Here is a 24,120-nt window from a genome sequence, read left to right as displayed (position 1 = left end):
GTGTTCAAGTTAATGAAACAGTATTGATACATTATCTTAGTTTTATTTAAGTAATTCCTACACCCCACATGGGGCTCAAACTCAGGACTCCAAGATCAAGAGTTGCACGCTATTGAGCCAGCCAGGCTCCCAATACGTTATTTTTAACTAAAGCCCATAGAGTATGCAGAGTTTCTTAGCTGTTGCCTAATGCCCTTTTTTCTGTCCCAGGATCCCATCCAGGACAAGTTACATTTCACCCCTCCTTGGCTATGACGGTTTCTCAGACTTGCCTTGTTTTTTATTACCTTGACAGTTTTTAGGAGTACTGTTCAGGTATCTTGTAGAATTCCCTCAATTGGGATTTGTCTGCTGTTTTTCTCATGATTGAACTGGAATTCTGGGTTTTTGAAAGACCATAAAGGTGCCATTCTCATCCCATCATACCAAGGGTGCTTATTATTAACATGATTGTGGGTGTCACTTTAAAACTAATTAGGATTTTTATGTGAAATCTGATTTCTTGAAGCAAATCAGATCTGACGCTAGTGGGGCTTCATTCTGATGTAACAACAATTAGCAAGACTGAAGGGCAGCTGTTCCCCTTTAGAAGGGCTTGTGCTTTCAAAGGTCACAGTCCCACCTCCTTGTTTCCATTATTGGCCTCACCCACTGACTGGTCTCTTCAGGGGATCAGCCTTGCCTTTGTCACCAGCCAAACCTGGGCTGGATTTGCCAAAGTTCTGTTACAGAGTGCAGTGCAATGGCAGAGTTCAGCAGTAAGGTCCTTCTTTGGTCGGTTGTATGCTGGGTTTAAGGGAGAATGGGCGTCGCTGGGGATGATTAATTTCTCACAGTAAAGTCCTTTTGAAAGCACAGTGGTTGAGGCCGTAGATTGTACAAAGTATCTTGGTTTACACCCTGAATTGCCTGTGTCTTCATTTCCTCATTTTTAAAGTGGGCATAGTAAGTACACTGCCCATAAGGACTGAATGAGAGAACAGCAGTAAGCAACTTCGAACAATGACGGGCACATAGTAAGAGCTCAATAGATGTTAGCTATTTATGAGGGAACTTAACATTTTCCGAAGAGCGGAGATCAAGCCTAAGGACTCTGCTGCCGTCTTTTCCCAGGTGGGAGGCTGGCCCAGCCAACTAGGTTCACACTGTGCCAGGACGGATCTAAGAACCCAATCTTCCTCCCCTTCAAACAACCCCACCCAAGTACCCCTCTTCTGTGTAAGGGCCATCGTTTACATAGCGTTGCCTATGTGCCCAGCACTGTGCCAAGTATCCTTGCATGTTACGTTCTCCATTAACCCTCACAGCAACATGTAGCTCAGGAACTATTTATACATGCCAGTGAGGAAAGATGCCAAGAGATTGTGCTTGCCCCCTAAACACAGCCGAACTGGCAGAATCAGGTTTCGAATCCAGTCAGTCTGTCTGCAGTGCTTGGCTCCTAACCACTACGTGGGGTCTGGGCTGAACCCAAGTCGGAGTCCAGAGCTTGGCCTTGCCACCCTCCGATCTTGCTACGGGAGGAAGCATGGACCACCTGGGCCCGAGAAGGGAGGAGGAGGGGGCGGCAGGACGGAGATACAGATCATGCCAGAGCGCTGGAAATCTGGAGTCTAAGTACAGTACCGGCCCAGTGACGTGAGCCCCCTCTGAGGTCTCGGTTTCCCGGGAGAACAAGCAGTTCCCCAGTGGGCAGTTAGCGGTCCGGCGACAGGAGCACTCAAGCGGTCCTCGAACGCGGAACCTTTGAAGCTGCGGCTCCCGGGAGCACACGGCGCGGCTGGAGCGGCGGACCCGGCGGACCGAGGCGGGGCGGACTGGCCGGGGCGGGGCGGGAGGCGGAGGCGCCGCGTAGGCCCGGGAGGCCGGGCCGGCCCGGCTGGGAGCTCGAGTCCCATGCGCCGCCACCTCCCCCCACGATGTTCCCCTCCCGGAGGAAAGCGGCGCAGCTGCCCTGGGAGGACGGCAGGTGAGCGGCGGCGGCCGGCCCGGGCCCCGTCCTCCCGGGTGCCGATCCTTTCCGGGCCGCCCCGCGGAATCTAGGAGCCCGAGGCCGTCGCGTCCCCGGCTGCGGGGCTTTCTGAGGGTCTGTGGTTCTCCCAGTGGGCCACTGGCTCGCTCTGTATACCGGGTCTCTGTCTCTCCGTGTAGGTCTCTGTCTCTACCAGTCTCCGCCACTTCGCGGGTCTGTATTTCTCCGATGACTTCCCTTTGTGAGTTTCTGTCCCTCTGTTTGCGAGTCTGTCCCTCGGTGCGGGTCTCTTTGTGTCTGTGTTTCTCCGCTGGCATCTGTCTTCGTGCGGGTCTCTGACTGCGTTGACCTCTCTCAGTGGATTTCTGTCTTTCTGCCTGCCCCCGGCCTCTGAGGGTCTTTATTCCTTTTCTCTGGTGTCTACTTCCCCCCATCACATCCGTGTAACCTCAGACCCCATCCTCCTTCAGGCTTCCCCATCCTTTGCTGACCGCCCAGAAGAACACACCAGAAAGAATCTCTATGCTAGCCTGGTAGGCCACTGACTGGCACGAACTAGGCACTCCTCACACGTAATGCTGGTTCATTTCCGGTGCAGCTGTACTTGAGTGGGACCTCCTGCATGTGTTAGGTGTGAACTTGATCCAGACCTTAGCTGATGATGTTTTCCTAAACAGTATTGGGGTAGGGGAGTTATTCGGCTTTCTAGATTTGGGAGAACACCCACACTTCATTCGTGAGATGTGCCCCCAAAACTCTTCTCACCCGGGACACACACCCAGATAGTGGGTCTCCGCCCAGTGAATATCACCTCTTCCCCCGTATGTCTCTTAAGTTTGCCAGGTGCCAAAACATTCGGGAACATAGTGGGCAAAAGGCTTGTGTTTGGGGGATTTTGCAGACTTGGTGTTGAAGCAGGAAGACAGGAATGTAATAGGAAGAAAGCCTGGACAGTGTGGAGTCAGCCCTGGGCAGGAATCCTCTTTAACAGCCATGTGACCAGGAACAGATCATTTAATCTTTCTGACCTCAGCTTTTCCATCTCTGAAACAGGGATCATAATATCTACAGGGCTGTATGAGGATTAAAAGAAGCCACGTATGTAACACTCTTGACACTGTGCCTGGCAGGCAGGAGGTATCTACCTTTGCAGTTGGGAGGTGCTGTAACCAGAGCAGCTGATATTCAAACCTGTATCACTAAGATTTATGTAAGGGCAGAAACAAAAGGTAATAGAGGAGAATTTCCATTTCCACATCCCTTTCCATAAACCTTTGGAACATACCTGTGTTCCCAGAAAAAGTTACTGCTGTCAGTTCCTGCTTTTGACACAGGGGTACAAAGGTCCAGGCAACAGATTCAGGCTAGCGTAGCAGTTAAGAGTGCTGGCTCTGGAGCCAGCCCAGCTGGATTTGACTCTGCCTTTTCTAGCCCTGGGCACAAGTTGATGGAGATAAACCTCACTTAGTCGGCCCCTCGGAGCAGGGTGCCCTGGGCCTGGGAGCAGCTGGGACTGCAGTTCTGGAGTTTGCCACCAGGCGGCACCAGGAGTTCTCGGTGTCCGCTGTCCTGAGGAATTGACATTTGGCTCTGAATTCAGTTGCTCAGCCATTTGGGCCCTTAAAGCCCAGAATAAGATTGCCTATGAGAATGTGATCCTGCAAAGGGAAGCTGGGCTGAAGCAATAGCGTGTGACAATGCACGGAATGCCCAATCCATGCCATACCCCTGGATGATGGTCACTGCTTCTTTTCCCAAAGGTGGGAGATTTCCTCATGTCCGTATCCCCGGTCTCCACCCCAGCCCCAGAAAGAACCCAGGGGGCGAGGGAGAATCTGTAGAGGTTCCAGCCTTCCCAGGCCACTGGCAGAATTGGGCTCTGCTCTTGCCCAGCGGAAACCCCCACCACAGGACAATGGGGGGTAAGTCTTAGCTGGCCACCCCTCTGCTGTGTGTGAGACCTGGCTTCAGGGTTGCTGGCTTCCAGGTTGGCAGTTGTGTGTTAGAGAAAGTCAGGAGTTGGTCTGGCTCTGGCGTGTGACTTAAAGCATGCCCTGACTGCTTGAACCCTTCCTGTAACTCACCAAGCAAGCCCTTTGCTGTCTAAACTGTTCTGGGGCCGCAGACAGGAATGGCTTATCTAGGGGGACAACCAGCAGGGACACAAGGGATTACAGAACTCTGAATGCTTCGAAGAAGGAAGGACCAGATACCATGGAGAGAGCATGCGTGTCCGTTTGTGTGCACGTTAAGGGTGGGCAGTGCTGGCCCTGACGTTGGAGTTGAGGTAGAGGGACGTTGCTGGTTATGACATGGGAGTCTGGCTCTGAAGGATCATCAGAGGGCATCTCAGACTGAAGTGGCAGGCTGTGTCAGGGCTGGAGCAGGAAGGAACATGGTGAGTGGCGAAGGTCTGGGTTACCCAGTGTGTGGCACTGGGTGAGTGGTGGGGGCGAGTGCAGCAGAATGTATACTACCTTGTAGCTAACTGGTGACTCCCAAAGGCTATAAAGCAAAGTGCTTTGCAGGTTGTTTCGGGGGGGTAGACTAGAGAGAGCTTCCCTTGTCTTAGGTTCCTCAGCTCCTTCTCTGTCCTCAGCAGAGAAATCTGGTAAATTCCACCTCTCTAAGCCAGACAGCGATCTCTCCCAGCACGACCTCGGTGTCCAAGCGATTCAGATGCACTTCCAGCTTCTAAACGGAGCCTGATTTCCATACCTAGCCCTGATCTTTCTCTCCCTGCCCCATCTCTCCTCCCTTGTCACATGAGCTGCCTCTTGGACTGAAGATTGGAGTCTCATTCAGTGAACAGCGACTGTCAGTTTGGGTCTTGCATTGTTTTGGGGGTAGGTTGGATCTCCCCAGGGTAAACACTGGTCTTTTCCCTGGAACTGATGCCAGGCCCCTGCCTTGAGGACCTTTCTGGTGTGAGAAGCAGGACTGAAGTGAGGGTTTATACTGGGGGTAAACTTACAGAGGAGGAGGACTGGAAGGTGGTGGGTGGGATCTCTAAGGCAGGGCTCCTGCCCTCGGCTCAGGCTCAGACCCTTCAGCCACCGTACTGGAGAACGGCAGGTACCAGAGACCAGGAGTCTCGCCCCTGCCCTCCAGCAGCTCTTGGTCTGACCCGGACTCACTTACAGAAAGTAAGAGGGCGTGAAGGAACTGGGGCAGCTCTGACCCAGGGTTGGAGGGCTTCCTGGAGGTGCAGTGACACCTCCTGAGCCTAGAGCAGTAAGCAGGATTCCGATGTGTGGTAGCAGCATGAACAAAAGTGTTGACGTTGCTTCTGCACTAACTGCCAGGCGCGTGGGGCAGACCAGTCATGTGCACCTTACCAGTGGGGAAGCCAGAGAATGGGTCTGCCAAAGGGCTCCAGCTCCACTCTCCCTTCTGACCCCACCCCTGCTCTTGTCCCAGGTCCAGGTTGCTCCCCAGCAGCCTTCCCCGGAAATGCTCCGTCTTCCACCTCTTCGTTGCCTGTCTCTTACTGGGCTTCCTCTCCCTGCTCTGGCTGCAGCTCAGCTGCTCTGGTGATGTGGCCCGGGCAGCCCGGGGACAAGGGCAGGAGACACCAGGCCCACCCCACTCCTGCCCCCCGGAGCCACCTCCCGAGCACTGGGAAGAAGACGCGTCCTGGGGCCCCCACCGCCTGGCAGTGCTGGTGCCCTTCCGTGAACGCTTCGAGGAGCTGCTGGTCTTTGTGCCCCACATGCACCGCTTCCTAAGCAGGAAGAAGGTCCCGCACCACATCTATGTGCTCAACCAGGTGGATCATTTCAGGTAGGGACGGCCTCGCAACTCGGCCCCCCCTCTCCAAGGCCTCCCCTTGCCCAGGCCCCTCGGCTGCTCCCTCTCCCACTGGGGTCCAGTGCCAGGGGCTCCTCTGGCCTGGGAAAGACCACCCAGCGCAGTGGCGGGAGGGTGGGAACAGTAAACCCCTCTCGCTGGTGTGACGGGAATTTGAGGGGAGGACTGGGGCTAAGGAGAGTCCTGGTGTGATACCCATTTTGAAAGGATCGCCATGGCTGTCGTAGGAGGAATACCTTTTACCAGAACAGGAGAATGGGGCAGGGCTGGGAGGCCTGCTGGGCTGTTGGACGGGAGGGCCTCTTGGCTGTAGGGGAGCAGGGGTGGAGAGATGTGACGAGGAGGAAGCACAGACCGAGCTTTCCAATGGATTAACTGTGGTGATTCGGGAAAGGCAGGGTCAAGGCCACAGCTTTGAAGCTGTTCACAGTCTACTGTTACCCTGGGGTCCTTGCCCTTTACCACGCGCTGCTCCCCTCCGTGAGCCAGTGCGCACATCTCACGCTCCACCTCCACCTCCTTTCCCTCCACCTCGCTCCTCTGGGAGGCAGACCCGAAGGCTCTTGGACCCCGCCAGGCCCTTTAGGCCACAGTACCGCCCAGTCTTCACAGCCGACCCTCCTCGTCCTCACTTTCTCCTCACCCACCTTGGAGTCCACGGTCCATCATTAACATCCGTCATCTCGCACTTCTCACCTCCCTGACCCACCTGCTGCTGGCTGCTCCATGCCTATTCTGGGTCAGCTGGCTGTCCCCCCACCGGCAATGAGCCCTGGCCCAAGAGGGCCCTCTGGCCTGCTGCCTCTCCTCCTCTGAGGCAGCCCGGCACCCTTTCTCCTGTCCCTCTCCTCGTCAGCCGTGGCTGATGACTTTGCTCCCTGTTTGAGAAGTCGAGCCAACAGGAAGAGAGTGAGCCCTCCAGCCTCCGTGCTCACAGACTAGGCTCCCACCATGCTGAGGATGCACTGCCCCAGCCCCTCCAGGGCCAGTTCTTCCGGTCTGGCGCTGGGTCCCCTTCTCGTTCTCCTACTCAAGGACATCGCTTCAGCCATCCACTCCTTTCTCTCCCTCCTGGATTGGTTTCTCCTCCCTTCTGGGGCATTTGCATCAGCAAACATACTGAAATAGCTCCTGTCTAAAAAGAGAAGGAAAAGCCCCCGTGACCCCTTGCCCACCCCTGTCACCTCATTGCTCTGAGCCCCTTCAGAGCAGAACTTTCCTGTCTCCCCTCTCACTCTCTCTGGAACCTGTTCCCCTCAGATGTTTACCCCCCTCCTGACGCTGAAGCAACTCTCACTGATGTCACCAGTGAGCCCACCTCCTTAATCCAAGCACTGTTCTCAGTCTTCCACCGCCAGGTAGCATTGGCCAAGTGGGTTACTTATTCCTCTTGGAAACATCTCCGTTTGACTTCTGAAACAGCACTCCGGTTCTCCTCCTTCCTCACCTCTGCTAAGTCCTTTGCCTGTTCTACCTCACCTCCCTGACCTCTCGACTGGCGCTCTTAGGGCTCAGTCCTTGGGCATCTTCTTTTCCGGCTGCAGTCACTCCCTGGAATGTCATCTGGCCTCGTGGCACTAAACCCCTTTTGTGCCCTGGTGGCCCCCAAGTCTGTGTATTCCCGGCCTAGACCACTCTCCTGACCTCCAGCCCCCTGCGTCTGGGCACCACCCCTCCGTCTGGTGGTCCCGAGCATCCCAAGCTTCACATGATCAGGGCTGAATGTCTGCTTTCCCACCCGCCCTCTTCCCTATTTCAGGAGATGGCAGCTCCTCGCTTCCGGTTGCTCAGGCCAAAAAGCCTTCGAGTCATTGTCACCTCCTCGCTTTCCCTCAGCACACCCCGTCCCTCGGAATGTGTCTCAAATCTGCCCACTTCTCACCACCTCCCTGAGCTAAATCACCATCGTCTCCCACCCAGATGATCGTAGCCTTCCAACCCTGAGCCTCCCTTCTCTTCTCAACACCCCAGCTAGAGTGATCCTGTTAAACTGGAAGTCACAGCACATCCTGGCTCTGCTCTCAGCCCTGCAGGGGCTCCTGCGTGGTACCCGGGGTCACAGCCCAAGCCTGTCAGGGGCCAGTCCCCCACTGGCCTCATCCCTGAAGCCCTCCTGGTCACCCTGCTTGGTCACACAGGTGTCCACTCCTGCCTCGGGCCTTGGCAATTGCCTTCCCCTCTCCTTGGAGACCCACTCCCTCTACCTGCTTCTGGCTCATTCCCTCAGGCCTTCACACGTCACACCATTACCCTGGCCTTCCTGCTGGCCCTGTCTGCAAGAACACCTGCCCCGCCCCCCAGCATGCTCTCCCCTCCTCACCCCGCGCGCGCTTCTCTCCTCCGCGCGCGCTTCTCTCCTCCGTAGCTCTTGCCGTTGGCTGGCTGGTTACATATTCCCTTATTGATTTCTGTTTCCTCTTATCAGAACCTCAGCTCCTCGAGGGCAGGGCTTTGATTTCTCTCCGCCGTAGCCCCAGTGGGCCGGACGGTGTCTGGCACATAGCTGGTAGTCGGTAGACGTCTGTGTGATGAGCAGACGGCAGGCGGGGGGGCAGCCCCACGGGGAAGTCGGCGTCGGGTGGGAAGGCGGCACAGGCGCTGGGGGGGCGGGCGCCACAGAGGACAGGCTGTCACTCAGTTTGGGGAGCGCGACCTCACCGCCCCCCACCCGTGCAGGTTCAACCGGGCGGCCCTCGTCAACGTGGGCTTCCTGGAGAGCAGCAACAGCACGGACTACATCGCCATGCACGACGTGGACCTGCTCCCCCTCAACGAGGAACTGGACTATGGCTTCCCCGAGGCCGGGCCCTTCCACGTGGCCTCCCCGGAGCTGCACCCGCTCTACCACTACAAGACCTACGTGGGCGGCATCCTGCTGCTCTCCAAGCAGCACTACCAGCTGGTGAGGCCGGGGGGCGCCCGCCTGGGGCAGGCATGGGCAGGAGGAGGGACGGTCCCAGGCCCGGCTGATGAGAGGGTCCTGCCCTGACCGGTCAAGGGAGTCCAGGAGCGGGACCGAGCCAGTCAGGGAGGATTCAGCCACAGTAGCGGGAACCCCCTGTGAGCTGGCTTCGGGAGACTCGGGGTTCGTTGGTTCTCAATGGAACAGTCTGAGCTGGCTTCAGGGGTGGCTTGCCAGGCCTCTTAGCGTCACCAAGGACGTCTCTCAGCTCGGCTTTCTCTGGAGTGGATTTGTTCTCAGGCCTATGAGGTGCATGGTGGCTGTCCTGGATGCACGCTGCGTGCACCCAGGCCCGGGTTCAGTGGACGGTGAGGTCTCTTCCCCAGCAGCCGGGACAAGAGTCCCAGAACTGCGCCACCCTGGCTCCTGATTGGCCTGACTTGAGTAGGGGTGGGGGAGAGGGGGCTACCCCTGAGTCCATTGTTGTGGCTGGAGGTGGGGGGGGGGGCGGTGAGGGAGTGAAGGTGGAGGGAGGTTGGGGAGTAGGTGAGGGTGAGGGGAGAGAGTGGGAAGGACTGAGTGGCTTAGACACTGGTCTTTTGCCCTTTTCTTCAGGCTGCGGCTGAAGCCAGCTTTACAGAAATGAAGCCCTGAGTTGGGTGGCTAATAGGTGTCTGTCGCAGGGCCCAGCTGCCCCTCTTCCCACAGGAAGAGACCAGGGCAGAGCCTCCCAGGAGAAAGGGCGGTATCCGGCAGGCAGAAATCAAGCAGGAGTTGGCACTTCTGCCCATTGCCAGTTGCCCTGAAGAGGTGCCTTCCACCAGTCAGCCTTTTTTTTTTTTTTTTAATCTATTTATTCTGAGAGAGAGAGAGAGAGAGAGAGCAGAGGAGGGACAGAGAGAGAGGGAAAGAGAAAGAATCCCAAGCAGACTCTGTGCCATCAGCACGGAGCCCGACACGGGGCTCAAACTCAAAAACTGTGAGATCATGACCTGCGCTGAAACCAGAAGTGACACTCAACCGACTGAGCCCCCCAGGGGCCCCCAGTCAGACATTTTTGAGAAACCAATCGTGTCACACAGACTCAAGGGCCCATGAGAACAGGCAAGGGGCCTGGCATGTGATGGCTGTCCTCCAGTAGCTCAGAGGTTGCGGGAACTATAAGCCTCTGGGTGCACATTAGAACCTCCAGGGGAGGAGGAGGAGAAAGGGGGCTTTGGCCTACTCCTGGGTGGTCAGAGACCAGGGAGCGCCCTGGGAGGATGGGGCAAGTGACTCTCCCTGTCTCTGTGTCAGTGCAACGGGATGTCCAACCGCTTCTGGGGCTGGGGCCGCGAAGATGACGAGTTCTACCGTCGCATCAAAGGGGCCGGGCTGCAGGTAATACTCCCCTCAGGGCTCCCCACCTCTTCAGCATTGGGGCTGCCCCAGGGTTCCCTTCCCTGCCCTCAGATGACATTCCTGGGGCTTAGGGATGACACCCCCAGTTCTGATCTCAGCCTGGCCCCCGATAGGCATACCTCTTCTGCGGAATGGCAGTACAGGCCCCGGCCCGTGGCCCATGGCAGGTGCTGGGACCCCAGAGGACTAGCGGTAAGGACCGGGGCTCCAGGAGGGCGGCCTGACCCAACTTCTTTGGCCTCCTTAGCTTTTCCGCCCCTCGGGAATCACAACTGGGTACAAGACATTTCGCCACCTGCATGACCCAGCCTGGCGGAAGAGGGACCAGAAGCGCATCGCAGCTCAAAAACAGGTGCTGGCTGGTCCCCTGACTGGGGATGGTTAGGTGGTGATGTGGGGAAACAACAGGGCCAAGCGTTTCACCAAGCTCTCCTCCGGCCCAGATGGCCCTGCCCTCCCCTGCGTGGCCCAGGCCAGTCTCTGGGCATTCTGCTTGGGCACTGTGCCCTGTGCTGGTGGCCGCTATGGGCACCTGGCCACGTGGGTAAGCTGAGACCTCAGCGTCCATGCAGGCAGGGAGCAGGGGAGGGACTCAGCTATCGGTGCCAGCGTCCCAGGCGGACCTGTGACACGGGAACCACCGTCCCCCAAACAGCCTCTTCTTTAGGAGCCATATTAGCCCACCTGAACGATCTCAGCCCTCTTGCTTACTGGTGGGGCACAGCTGCGGGCAGCCGGCGGCCTCAAAGCCCTGAGTGCAGGCTCTCTCTCCATGTCCTCCCCAGGAGCAGTTCAAGGTGGACCGGGAGGGAGGCCTGAACACCGTGAAGTACCGTGTGGATTCCCGCACAGCCTTGTCTGTGGGCGGGGCCCCCTGCACTGTTCTCAACATCATGTTGGACTGCGACAAGGCTGCCACCCCCTGGTGCACATTTGGCTGAGCCAGCTGGACAGTAAGGAAGCCTGTGCCCACAGGCCACACTGCTTACTCAGGCTCTGGATAAAGCCTCAGGCCCCAGGGCCCACCTCCCCTAGGATGTGGGGTGGCCTGAAGCAGCGGATCGCAAGCCGCACATTTGCAGCGGCCCAGCCCCCAGAGGTGGGCTTGAGCCAGGACAGGACACACACAGGGTGCCTGGGACGCTGCTAGCAATAAAGAGTGATGGAGAGAGACTGGGACGTGGCTCTCACCTGGGACTGTCCGCCCCGCCTTCCTGCTCGCCCTGCTCTCCCCGTCTTCGCGAGCCCACACCTAAGGGCTTTTCCTTCCCCTGGATGGACGGCCTCATGCCAAGATGCAGTTCTGAAGCCAGGCCGCTGACATGGGTGGCCAGGACAATGCAGAGGGTTAAAACTGCAGGTTTCTGTGCAAGCCCCACAGAAAGGGAACAGCCGAGACCAGCTCCCTCTGGCTATCACCATGTAGGAATGCGGGCCTGGGGTGGGCCAGATCTTCTGAGTTCTCAAAAAGAAACTTGAATTCTGGATTCCTGAGTGAAATCAGTTAGTTTTTAAATGATAGCAGCTAATTGAAACTTCAGAAAAGTGTAGCGGGCCGAACAAATGTGTCATGGACCACCAGTTTGTCACCTGGGGCTGAGCGGAAGGGGACGGGGGAAAAAGATGGCACCTCTCTTAGTTATAAGCTGGTAGGGGGGTAGGGCAGGGCTGGGGACGCCAAGGTCAGGGGAGCCTCAGGTGGGAGAGACGCCGAAGGCCAAGGTTCCTGCCACCTCCCACAGCCCTCCAGGCTTCGCTGCCCTTCTGGGCAGTCTGCCCCCCTCAGGCCGTGGTGGGCTCTGACTCTAGGGTGGGGGTGGCTTCATTCTGCCACACTGAGACAGAACTAGACCCACGGGACCAGACTCGGGGTAGGCAAAATGTGGTGGCAAGGACTTGGTCATAGCTTGAGGGTGGGAGGACCACGTTTCTGAGGCGAGAGGGAGAAGATGAAAGGCAGGAGCATCCTGCAGTGTTCCCCGCATGCGGGCAGATTACCACTGATCACACGATGTCCAGGAGAGGTGAAGGAGGGGAGCCGAGGGAGACCATGGAACTGGGGAGTGACCTTGGAGGAATTATCTGGAGGGAAGCCGGGGGCCAACAAGAGTGGGAGGTGAGGGGCTCTGCAAGGCAGATCATTCCTTCAAGGCATTTGACTGCCAAAGATTTGGGCCAGTGGTCAAAGGAATCTGGGGACTGGTTAAGGGTGGTTTGGTTAACAATAAATAGGACACCCTAAATGCTAGAGGAAGGGATTGAAGTCCCAAAGTTCAGGAGGATGGATTCAACAGCTGTGCTCCAAAATGACTACCCCTCAGAGGGTGATCTCAGTGCTGCTGGGTGCAGTTGTGTGCGTTGCGCACTGCACCACCTGAGCACAGCATAATGGAGTAGTGTATCTGTTCAGATGTACAACAGAGGTTCCATATCCTCAACTGACCTCGCCCAGCAATTCAGCTTCCCTCAGTACAGTGAGGGGCAGATGGACTAATTACAGTGCAGGGGTGCTGGGAGGGGCTTTCTCAACCTTGAGGCCCAAGAGAGGGGAACGAAGCGCTCCCTGTGTGCCAGTCTCTGGACAACCCCAGCTGCATCATCTTGGACTTAACATAGCGTGGAGGCAGAACAGCAGCCTCTTTGGTGTTGGTGTGAATGGATGTGACGTCAAAGCCCCCAGCTCTGCACACTTCTCTCCCTGGCTTGTAGCAAGACCTAAAAGGATGAGGAGACCCTCCTCGCCATCTGCATGGAGGGCATAGAATGAACAGAAGAAAAGCAGAATCCACTGCCTGAGCCTGGACTGGGGCGCAACTCCAACCGTGTGGTCCCCCACCCCCCGTGGTCACTGCCACCACCTCCTTCAAGGAGCCTGTAAGCACCCAGCCCGGGCCTGTTGCAGCCTGAATCCACAGCCTCCCTCCCTCCCCAGCCCAGGCCTCCCCCCGGGGGGTCTCTCCAGGAGAGTAGGAGAGGGCTGAGCGGTGCCTGGCAGGGGGAAGAAGCAGACAGCTCTGCAAATGCCAGAGCACCTTGGTGCTTCCCTGGCTCCATGGAGGGGGACTAACATCCCCGTGTTGCTGGCCAGGGCGTGGATGAGATCAGCCCTGGACGTAGCAATACCTGCCACGGCACTTGTCCAACATGGTGGCTGTAATAGCAACTATAACAAGCAGGCACTAGTCGAGCATTCACCACGTACAGGACTCTTTATGTTGCATTATCTTATGGGGCCTCCCTCTAGCTAAGCTAGGTCCTATTTATTAACCTGTTTTATGGAGGACAATGATGAAGCATAGAGAGATAAGTAGCTTGCCAGGGTCAGAGAGGTGATACATGATGGAGCTTGGGATCTGAACCCCACGACCGTGGCTTCGGAGCCAGATTCCTTCATCCCTGGCCTGTACAGTAGGTGCCAATGCACAGAGGCTCCTTCCCTTCCAGACCTTCCCTCCTCCTCTTCCCAGCTGGGGAGGGCTGATGGGGAGGGCTGACCAACGAGATCTGGTACCTCTCCCCACCCTGGGACAAAAGCAGAGCCTTGGGGGAGAGACAGAGTGTCTGCCCCATGCATCCTCTGCCTGGAGTAAGATGGAGATTTGGCTGCTGGAGTGGTCCCTTGGGGCATCAGCAGGATCCACAGCATGGCACTGTGTCTGAGGAATATACTTGGGGCTTTGGGAAGGCATCCCCAAGGAGGCGGGGTCTTGCTGGCGGAGTCATTGCAGTCATGATGGGAAGGGTTCCAGAGGGATCAGCAAGTGCGAGGCAGAGACACCGGGGCAGTGTGTCACGCTGAGGGGCTTGGAAGCAATTTGGGGTGTCCCTGGTACCCCAATACAGTATAGGAGTCAGAGGAGGTGGGCGGCAGAGGAAAGCTTAAGGTGATCCATGAGGATCTGTGAAGGCCACGCTGAGCACCGCGTACATTATTCCGCAGGTGCAGGAGTTTCCAAGCAGGGGAGGGTCTGAGCAAGGAGACAGTTATGGTTAGGTCTCTGTTACAGAAAGATCCTTGGGTGCTGGTGCAGGGGGTTGGAGGATGGAGTCTGGAGGGAGCACTTAGGCTGAATAAGAGAGGATGAATCCTGGGGCGCCTGGGGGGCTCAGTTGGTTGAGCATCGGACTCTTGATTTCAGCTCAGGTCATGATCCCCCATTTCATAAGTTTGAGCACGGCTGTGCTGACAGTGCAAAGCCCGCTTGGGATTCTCTCTCTCTATCCCTTCTCCCTCTCTCTCTCAAAATAAGTTTTTAAAAAAATTAATCTAAAAAAGGGATGATGAAGCCAGACTAAGCCCTTCCTTCATGGAGGGTCTGCCTCCCCGCACACTCTTTCCCAAAAGGCCAAATGGAGATCTCTAGCCCTGTTGCCCTCTCAGCCCTCATGCCTTGAGGGCTTTTTTGTTGTTGTTGTTTTTGTTTTTGTTTTTGTTTTTGTTTTAAAGGACAAACCAAAGGAAAGCAACTTCATTTTCAGCTTCCTCCCAGAAAGGGTTTGAGGAGGTCCGTCACTCCCACCTTCACAACAGGAACAAACCAGAAAGCAACCACTTTTCTTGAACCCAGCAGAGAAGTGACGCAAACTGCCACCCTCCAAATCTGGACAGACTGGCAAATACAGCCGAGATCGGCTAACCTAGAGCAAAGCTGCTGGGGCCACAGTTTGGTAGGGGTACTTTTGTTGTAATTTTGACCAATCGGTGAAGGCTGAGGAGCGTGGCCAAGAGCCAAGGAAAGTCCCCTCCTGTCTTTAGCAGAAGAGAGGGGAAAGTAACCATTTAAAAATACACCCTGGGGCACCTGGGTGGGTCCGTAGGTTGGGTGGCAGACTTTATCTCAGGTAGTAATCTCACAGTTTATGAGTTCAAGCCCCGCATCAGGCTCTGTGCTGACAGCTCAGAGCCTGGAGGCTGCTTCAGATTCTGTGTCTCCCTCTCTCTCTCTGCCCCTCCCCTGCTCTCTCTCTCTCTCTTTCTCTCGCAAAAAAAAAAAAAAAAAAAAAAAAAAAAAAAATTAAAAAATGTTTAAAAACATAGCCAGAGCAGTCTCCCTGACAAAAGCCTGCTCTCCAGAGCCTTATTTTTCTCACGGGAGGGTGGGGCTAAGGACAGTTACCCAACTGCAGTTCCTACTAGCTTTTCTGCCTCATCCAAGGAAGAGGGGACAAAGCTGAGACACCTGTGAATGTCACAGCCCAGAGACACAGACCCACCAGAATACTGAGATTTCATCATAAAATTATAAAATGCTTTCCCTTTCCTTAACCCCTTGCCACCAAGTCAATAAGCCTCCAGTATGACAATAGCAAGTTACAGCTGAAAGAGCTTCAGGGCGCAGACTGCTTTTAGAAAGTTCTTGGAGAGGAGCTCCTGGGTGGTTCAGTTGGTTGAGTGTCTGACTCTCAATTTTGGCCCAGGTCATGATCCCAGGGTCATGGGATCAAGCCCCAAATCACACTCAGCTTGCAGCCTGCTTGAGATCCTCTCTCCCTCACTCTCTCTCTCAAAAATAAAAAATAGGGCACCTGGGTGGCTCAGTCGGTTAAGTGTTCAACTTCGGCTCAAGTCATGATCTCATGGTTTATGAGTTCAAGCCCAGCATGGGGCTCACTGTTGGCAGCTCAGAGCCTGGAGCCTGCTGCGCACCCTCTGTCTCCCAAGCTCTCTCTGCCCCTCCCCCACCTGCACTCTTTCTCTGTCTCTCAAAAATAAACATTTTTAAAAATCTTTAAAAAGTAATACAATAAAATAAAAAATTTAAAAGACAACATAAATTTTTTTTAAAAAGATAAAAAGCTCTTGGAGAAAGTCAAAGACTGCAGAGGGAAAGAAACAAACAAGGACACTAGAAGAACTTAAAGCCACTGGCACCTAAAGCTACAGTTAAACATCAAACCAGTCCGAATCCTAGCCTCACATTAAATGTCTATATCAGTCCCTTTACCCAACAAATCCTGCATTTCAAGCCATGCTAAAAGTCAAGAAAGAAAGAAAGAAAGAAAGAAAGAAAGAAAGAAAGAAAGAAAGAAAGAAAAGAAAAGAAAAGAAAAGAAAAGAAAAGAAAAGAAAAGAAAAAAAAAAGAAAAAAAAAGAAAAGAAAAGAAAAGAAAAGAAAGAAAAAACAGACTGAAGACGAGAGCAAGAATCAGCACCAAACTCAGATATGACACAGATTTTGGAATCCTCAGGACATTTAAAATAACTATGACTCCTATGTGAAGGGCTTGGGATATTGCGATTTATCAGAAGTATATATACATTTGGGGAGCACCTGGGTGGCTCAGTGAATTAAGCGTCCTACTTCGGCTCAGGTCATGATCTCGCAGTTCGTGAGTTCAAGCCCCATGTTGGGCTCAGCACTGTCAGTGCTTGGGATTCTCTCTCTCTCTCTCTCTCTCTCTCTCTCTCTGCCCCTCTCCCGCTTGTTCACACGCACATGCGCATGCATGCAAACTCTCAAAATAAATAAACTTAAAAAAAAAAAGAAATATACATATTCAGATGACCAAAAGATATTTCTTCTCAAATATCTGGCCTTCGTTCCATGGTTCCTGGCTCACACAGCTCATAAAAACCTTTGGCATTTCCTGAGTAATAAGAGGATTGGGACCATCTTTTGTTGTAATATTTGGTCTCTTGTCCTCAAGAGCTCCTGAAATCTCTCGAGGAGCCATAAATGTAAAATAAACCCCTTTCCACTACAACTAGGTTTATGTGGCACCTTGGTTTTCTTTTAAGAGTTTTATCATTTTTGCCCTTAAATTAAGGTCTGCGGTCCATTTTAATTTTTGCATAATGGTCTGAGGTAGGGGTCCAACGTCATTCTTTTGCATACGGACATCCAGTTTTCCCAGCGTCGGTGTGTTGAAAAGACTATTCTTTCCGCCATTTAATTGTCTTGGCTGACAACTGTTGAAAATCAATTGACCCTAGAGGTAAGACTCTATTTCTGGACTCCCAATTCTATATGTCTGTCCTCATGCCAGTGCTGTTCTGTTCTGATTATTGTAGCTTTATAGTACGTTTTAAAATTGGGAAGTGTGAGTCCTCCAGCTGCGTTCTTTGCAAGATTGTTTTAGCTATTTTGGGTCCCTGGCATCCATGCGGATTCTAGGATCAGTTTATCAATTTCAGAGGCCTGGGGGAAGAAGTGGAATTTTGATAGGAGTAACACTGATTCTGTAGGTCAATTTGGAGAACTGCCATCTTAACAATATTGAGCATTCAATCCACAAATACAGGGTATGTTTCCATTTGTCCATATCGTCTTTAATTTCTTTTTTTTTTAAGTTTTTATTTATTTATTTTGAGAGAAAGAGTGAGCACACGCGAGCAGGGAAGGGGCAGAGAGAGAGAGAGAGAGGATCCCAAGCAGGCTCTGAGCTGTCAGCACAGAGCTGGATGCAGGGCTCGAACTCACCAACCGCAAGATCATGACTGAGCCGAAATCAAGGGTCAGATGCATAACCCACTGAGCCACCCAGGTGCCCCTCTCCTTCTTTCTCTCTTAATGCCCCCTCAACCCCTTCCCCCAATCAGTCTAAAGGTTTGATAATTTTGGTAGTCCTTTCAAAGAACCAAGGTTTGGCTCCATTGATGTTCTCAATTTTTCTATTCTTTATATCCTTAATTTTGACTCTAATCCTAATTATCGCCTTCCTCCTGCTCACTTTGGATATCTCACTCTTCTTTTTCCAGTGTCTTCATGTACAAAGTTAGGTTATTGATTTGAAATATTTTCCTTTATTAATATTTATTGTTTACAGCTATAGGTTTCCCTGGAGCTGTGTGTTGGCTACAACCATAAATGTTGGCATGTTACATTTTCTCTTCCATTCATCTCAAACTGTGTTCTAGTTTCTCTTGTGATTTCTTCTCTGGCTAATTGGTTATATAAGCATGTGTTATTTAATTTGTGAAATCTCCAAATCCCCTTCTGTTATTAATTTCTAATTTCCCTCTATAGTGGTCAGAGAAGGTGCTTTCCAGTATACTGGCCTCGCACACGGTCTCCTCCAGAGAAGTTTCCACATGTACTTGAGAAGAATGTATACTCTGCTATTGTTGGGTGATTCTGTACTGTTTTCATTTTTTTTTTTGACACTTAAAAAAAATAATGTCTATCCAAATTAAGTTCACCCCTTTCCAGATATTTATAAATTATCAGACTCACTTGTCATACAAGGATTAACCCAAGGTGGCTGGTAAAACCAGATGGGTCCTGTTCAAAAAGTTCTCTACGAATTGCAGGAATATCATTGAGGATGGCCATCTCTCACATGTAGGGGACTTTAATGCACACTGCAGGCTTTCTGACCTTGGGTGAATTGCTTAATCTCCATCTGCAAAATGGAGATTTTCCTCATCTCAAAAATGCATTACCTGCTTTGCAACAAGGCTTTGAGTATTACGAACGCTGCATGGAGACCCATGTCAATGTCTGGCATGTGGTAATGCTCAATAAACAGTAGCTATAGTCACTATTAAGCCTGTTTATGTGCATCCCATCTAGTTTAATAAGTAGAACACCATAAGCTAGATATTGTAAGATAATGGCATTATTAAATCTGTATTTCCTTCCTTCCTAAATTAGACATTATAGGAAAAACTGAGACTATAGTTAAGTGACTTGCTTCAGTTATCTACCCTGAGAGTGAGGGCCTGAACTGAATTCAACTTTAGTTTATTTGATTGGAAAGCCAATTTTCCTGCCTCTGTGGGGAAAATGTTTTCCTCTATTTGTTGTTGTTGTTGTTGGGGTCGTGGTGGTTTTTGTTGTTGTTGTTTGCATTTGGAGGTTGAGAGCATAACGAAAGAAACTTGAATCAGGCTAAGCTGAATTATTAGGGAATAAATAATAAGGAAGCAGAGCCCACAATGTTTTTTCAAAGGTTTATTTTATTCACCCAGTGCTCATCACGACAAGTGCCCTCCTTGGTCCCCATCACCTATTCCCCCCATCCCCTCCATTTCTGGTAACCTCCACTTCACTCCCTTCTGGTAACCATCAGTTTGTTCTCTCTAGGTAAGACTCTGTTATCGTGTTTCATTTCTCTGTGTGTTTCTCCCCCTTTGCTCATCTGTTTTGTTCCTTAAATTCCACATATGAGTGAAATCATACGGTATTTTTTCCCTTAGCATTATACTCTCTAGGTCCATCCATGTTGTTGCAAATGGCAAGGTTTTATTCCTTTTTTATGGCGAAAAACATTCCATTGTATGTATCTACCGCATCTTCTTTATCCATTCATCAATGGACGTGATGGACATTTGGGTTCTCTCCACACTTTGGCTATTGTTGATAATGCTGCTATAAACATTCGGTGGACATATCCCTTCACAGGTGTATTTTTGTAGCCTCTGCCTAAATACCTAGTAGTGCAATTGCTGGATTGTAGGGTAGGTCTATTTTTAACTTTTTGAGGAAATTCCATCCTGTTTTCCAGAGTGGCTGCTACCATACTGTTTTGATGACTACAGCTTTTAATATAGCTTGAAGTCCAGAATTATGATGCCTCCAGTTTTGCTTTTCTTTTTCAAGATTGCTTTGGCCCTTCAGGGTCTTTTGTGGTTCCGTACAAATTTTAGGGCTGTTTGTTCTTTCTAGTTCTGTGAAAACTGCTATTGGTGTTTTGATAGGGATTGCTTTAAATGTGTAGATTGCTTCGGGCAGTATGGACATTGTAACAATATTTGTTCTTCCAATCCATCAGCATGGAGTATCTTTCCATTTCTTTGCATCATCTTCAATTTCTTTAATCAGTTTTTGATAGTTTTCAGAGTATGGGTCTTTCATATCTTTGGTTAGATTTATTCCTAGGTACCTTATTACTTTTGGTGTACTTGTAAATGGGATTGTTTTCTTAATTTTTGTGTCTGCTGCTTCATTTTTGGTGTATAGAAATACAACAGATTTCTTGGGGCGCCTGGGTGGCTCAGTTGGTTGAGCATCCAACTTCGGCTCAGGTCATAATCTCATGGTCTGTGGGTTTGAGCCCCGCGTCGGGCTCTGTGCTGACAGCTCAGAGCCTGGAGCCTGCTTTGGATTCTGTATCTCCTTCTCTCTCTGCCCCTCCCCTGCTCATGCTCTGTCTCTCTCTCTCTCTCTCTCTCTCTCTCTCTCTCTGTCAAAAATAAACATTTAAAAAATTAAAAAAAATACAACAGATTTCTGTACAGTGATTTTGTATCCTGCAACTTTACTGAGTTTGTTTATTAGTTTTTTGGTGGAGTGTTTCGAGTTTTCTATATATGGTATCATGTCATCTATGTATAGTAACAAGTTTCACTTTTACCAACTGGGATGCCTTTTATTTCTTTTTGTTGTCTGATTTGCTGTGGCTAGGACTTCCAGTACTGTGTTAAATAAAAGTGGTGAGAGTGGACATCCTTGTCTTGTTCCTGACCTTAGGGGAAACGCTCTCAGTTTTTCCCCCATTGAGAATGACATTAGCTGGGAGTTTTTCATATAAGGCTTTTATTATGTTGATGTACGTTTCCTCTAAACCTACTTTGTTAGGTATTTTTATCATGAATGGATGTGCTTTGTCAAATGTTTTTTCTGTGTCTATTGAAATGATCACATGATTCTTATCCTTTCTTTTATTAATGTGGTGTAACATATTGATTGCTTGGTGAATATTAAACTACCCTTGCAGCCCAGGAATAAATCCCACTTAATTTTGGTGAGTGATTCTTTTTTGTTTTTTAATGTTTATTTATTTTTGAGAGATAGAGACAGAGCATGAGAGGGGGAAGGTCAGAGAGAGAGGGAGACACAGAAGCCGAAGCAGGCTCCAGGCTCTGAGCTGTCAGCACAGAGCCCGATGTAGGGCTCGAACTCACAAACCGTAAGATCATAACCTGAGCTGAAGTCGGATGCTTAATCAGCTAAGCCACTCAGGCACCCCAGTGAATGTATTATTGGATTCAGTTTGCTAGCATTTTATTGAGAACTTTTGCATCCATGTTCATCAGGGATAATAGCGTATAGTTAGTTCTCTTTTTTGTGTGGTGTCTTTATCTGGTTTTGGTATCAGGGTAATGCTGGCCTTATAGAATGAATTTGGAAGTTTTCCTTCCGCTTCTGTTTTTTGGAAGAGTTTGGAAGAATAGGTATGAACTCTTCTTTAAATGTTTGGTAGAATTCACTTGGTCCTGGGCTTTTGTTTGTTGGGAGTTTTTTGATTACTGATTCAATTTCTTTGCTGATAATCTGTTCAAATTTTCTACATCTTCCTGAGAGCCCACAATTTTTATGAATTCTCATTCCAGAGACTTCCAGAGGCCATTATAACTCCAACTAACCTTCTAATGCAGATTTAAAAAAGGGCATGTGGTAATTACTTATCCTCAGTAATTAGTAAAGGCACTTCAGTAGGTAGAGTAAAGAAGATGAATTACTGAAAGAAATTATTTCCATGAGGGTCTCGGACTTCAAGCAATTCTTCACCTACTACAGATCTACCAGCATTGACCTTGGCCCAAAGGCCTCCTTTGAATCAGCCCCAGTGAAAGTGCTTGTGTAACTCACGGATGAGCATTTCTCAACCTGGGGTGACTTTGTTTCTGGAGGAACATTTGACAAAATCTGAAGACATGTTTGTTGTCATAACCATGGGGATGCGACTGGCATCTAGTGGGAATATGCCAGGGATGCTGTTCAATGCCCTGTCACGCACAGCACAGTCCCCACAACGAAGAGTCATCTGGCCCAAAATGTTAGTAGTGCTGAGTAGTGTAGAACCCCAGCCTCACCATTCACTAGCTGTGTGGCTTCCTTCCCTTTCCAAGCTTCCGTCTCCAAATCCAGAAAGTTAAATAGCATGATGTAACTATGAAGTACCTAGCACAGATAATAGGTGCTCAGTTTAATTACCTTTGACAGGGGCACCTGGGTGGCTCAGTAAGTTAAGCAGCCGACTTTGGCTCAGATCAGGTCATGATCTTGCAGTTCAGGACTTTGAGCCCCATGTTGGGCTCTATGCTGACAGCTCAGAGCCTGGAGCCTGCTTCGGATTCTGTGTCTCCCTCTCTCTCTGCCCCTCCCCTGCTTGCAATGTGTCTCTCTCCCTCTCAAAAATAAATACACATTAAAAATTTTTGTTAATTACTTTTGACATATCCTAGGACACAGGGTGATTTACTGTTCCTGAAAAATGAGAAAGCATTTTTTTAATTAATTAATTTATTTTTTTAATGTATATCCAAGTTAGTTAGCCTATAGTGCAACAATGATTTCAGGAGTAGATTCCTTAGTGCCCCTTTACCATTTAGCCCATTCCCCCTCCCACACCCCCTCCAGTAACCCTCTGTTTGTTCTCCATATTTAAGAGTCTCTTATGTTTTGTCCCCCTCCTTGTTTTTATATGATTTTTGCTTCTCTTCCCTTATGTTCATCTGTTTTGTGTCTTAAAGTCCTTATATGAGTGAGGTCATATGATATTTGTCTTTCTCTGACTGACTAATTTCACTTAGCATAATACCCTCCAGTTCCATCCACATAGTTGCAAATGGCAAGATTTCATTCTTTTTGATTGCTGAGTAATACTCCATTGTATATACCTACCACATCTTCTTTATCCAGTCATCCATCGATGGACATTTGGGCTCTTTCCATACTTTGGCTAGTGTTGATAGTATGCTATAAACATGGGGTGCATGTGCCCCTTCGAAACAGCACACCTGTATCCCTTGGATAAATGCCTTGTGGTGCAGTTGCTGGGTCGTAGGGTAGTTCTATTTTTTGTTTTTTGAGGAACCTCCATCCTGTTTTCCAGAGTGGCTGCACCAGCTTGCATTCCCACCAGCAATGCAAAAGAGATCCTCTTTCTCTGCATCCTCGCCAACATCTGTTGTTGTCTGAGTTGTTAATGTGAGCCATTCTGACAGGTGTGAGGTGGTATGTCATTGTGGTTTTGATTTGTGTTTCCCAGATGATAAGTGATGTTGAGCATTTTTTCATGTGTTGGTTGGCCATCTGGATGTCTTCTTTGGAGAAGTGTCTATTCATGTCTTTTGCCCATTTCTTCACTGGATTATTTGTTTTTTGGGTGTTGAGTTTGATAAGTTCTTTATAGATTTTGGATACTAACCCTTTATCTGATATGTCGTTTACAACTATCTTCTCCCATTCCGTCACTTGCCTTTTCATTTTGCTGATTGTTTCCTTCGCTGTGCAGAAGCTTTTTATTTTGATGAGGTCCCAATAGTTCATTTTTGCTTTGGTTTCCCTTGCCTCCAGAGACATGTTGAGTAAGAAGTTGTGCGGCCAAGGTTAAAGAGGTTTTGCCTGCTTTCTCCTTGATGATTTTGATGGCTTCCTGTCTTACATTGAGGTCTTTCATCCATTTTGAGTTTATTTTTGTGTATGGTGTAAGAAAGTGGTCCAGGTTCATTTTTCTACATGTTGGTGTCCAATTTCCCCAGCACCATTTGCTGAAGAGACTGTCTTTATTCCATTGAATATTCTCTCCTGCTTTGTGAAAGATTAGTTAATCTTAGGTTTGTGGGTCCATTTCTGGGTTCTATATTCTGTTCCATTGATCTGAGTGTCTGTTCTTGTGCCAGTACCATATTGTCTTGATGATTAAAGCTTTGTAGTATAGCTTGAAGTCCGGGATTGTGATGCTTTCTGGTTCGGTTTCTTTTTCAAGATTGCTTTGGCTATTCGGGGTCTTTTCTGGTTCCATACAAATTTTAGGATTGCTTGTTCTAGCTCTGTGAAGAATACTGGTGTTATTTTGATAGGTATTGCATCGAATATGTAGATTGCTTTGGGTAGTATTGACATTTTAACAATATTTGTTCTTCCTATCAAAGAATATGGAATCTTTTTCCATTTTTTTGTGTCTTCTTCAATTTATTTCATAAGCTTTCTATAGTTTTCAGTGTATAGATTTTTCAACTCTTTGGTTAAATTTATTCCTAGGTATTTTATGGGTTTTGGTGCAATTGCAAATGTGATCGATTCCTTGATTTCTCTTTCTGTCGCTTCATTGTTGGTGTATAAGAATGCAACCGATTTCTGTACAT

General features: G+C 50.2%; 1 protein-coding gene across 4 annotated transcripts; it reads left to right on the top strand.

Annotated features, from left to right (window-relative positions):
* The first annotated feature begins 1,811 nt into the window (after nucleotides 1-1,811).
* B4GALT7 (beta-1,4-galactosyltransferase 7) lies at nucleotides 1,812-11,572 on the top strand. Of its 4 annotated transcripts, XM_043585840.1 has the most exons (7): nucleotides 1,823-1,969; nucleotides 3,733-3,894; nucleotides 5,393-5,755; nucleotides 8,459-8,684; nucleotides 9,981-10,064; nucleotides 10,333-10,437; nucleotides 10,871-11,572. In XM_043585840.1, the coding sequence occupies exons 1-7, from the start codon at nucleotides 1,920-1,922 to the stop codon at nucleotides 11,024-11,026; spliced, it is 1,146 nt and encodes a 381-aa protein (XP_043441775.1). In that variant the 5' UTR covers nucleotides 1,823-1,919; the 3' UTR covers nucleotides 11,027-11,572. The 4 variants fall into 4 exon arrangements, with proteins under 4 accessions (XP_043441781.1, XP_043441785.1, XP_043441778.1 ...); XM_043585846.1 differs by lacking the exon at nucleotides 3,733-3,894 and having other exon boundaries at nucleotides 1,812-1,969; XM_043585843.1 differs by lacking the exon at nucleotides 10,333-10,437 and having other exon boundaries at nucleotides 1,821-1,969.
* Nucleotides 11,573-24,120: the final 12,548 nt, after the last annotated feature.

The sequence above is a fragment of the Prionailurus bengalensis genome, chromosome A1, assembly GCF_016509475.1.
Source record: "Prionailurus bengalensis isolate Pbe53 chromosome A1, Fcat_Pben_1.1_paternal_pri, whole genome shotgun sequence".
NCBI lineage: Eukaryota > Metazoa > Chordata > Mammalia > Carnivora > Felidae > Prionailurus > Prionailurus bengalensis.
The sequence above is the reverse complement of the archived record's forward strand: the minus strand, read 5'-3'. Positions and strand labels throughout refer to the sequence as shown.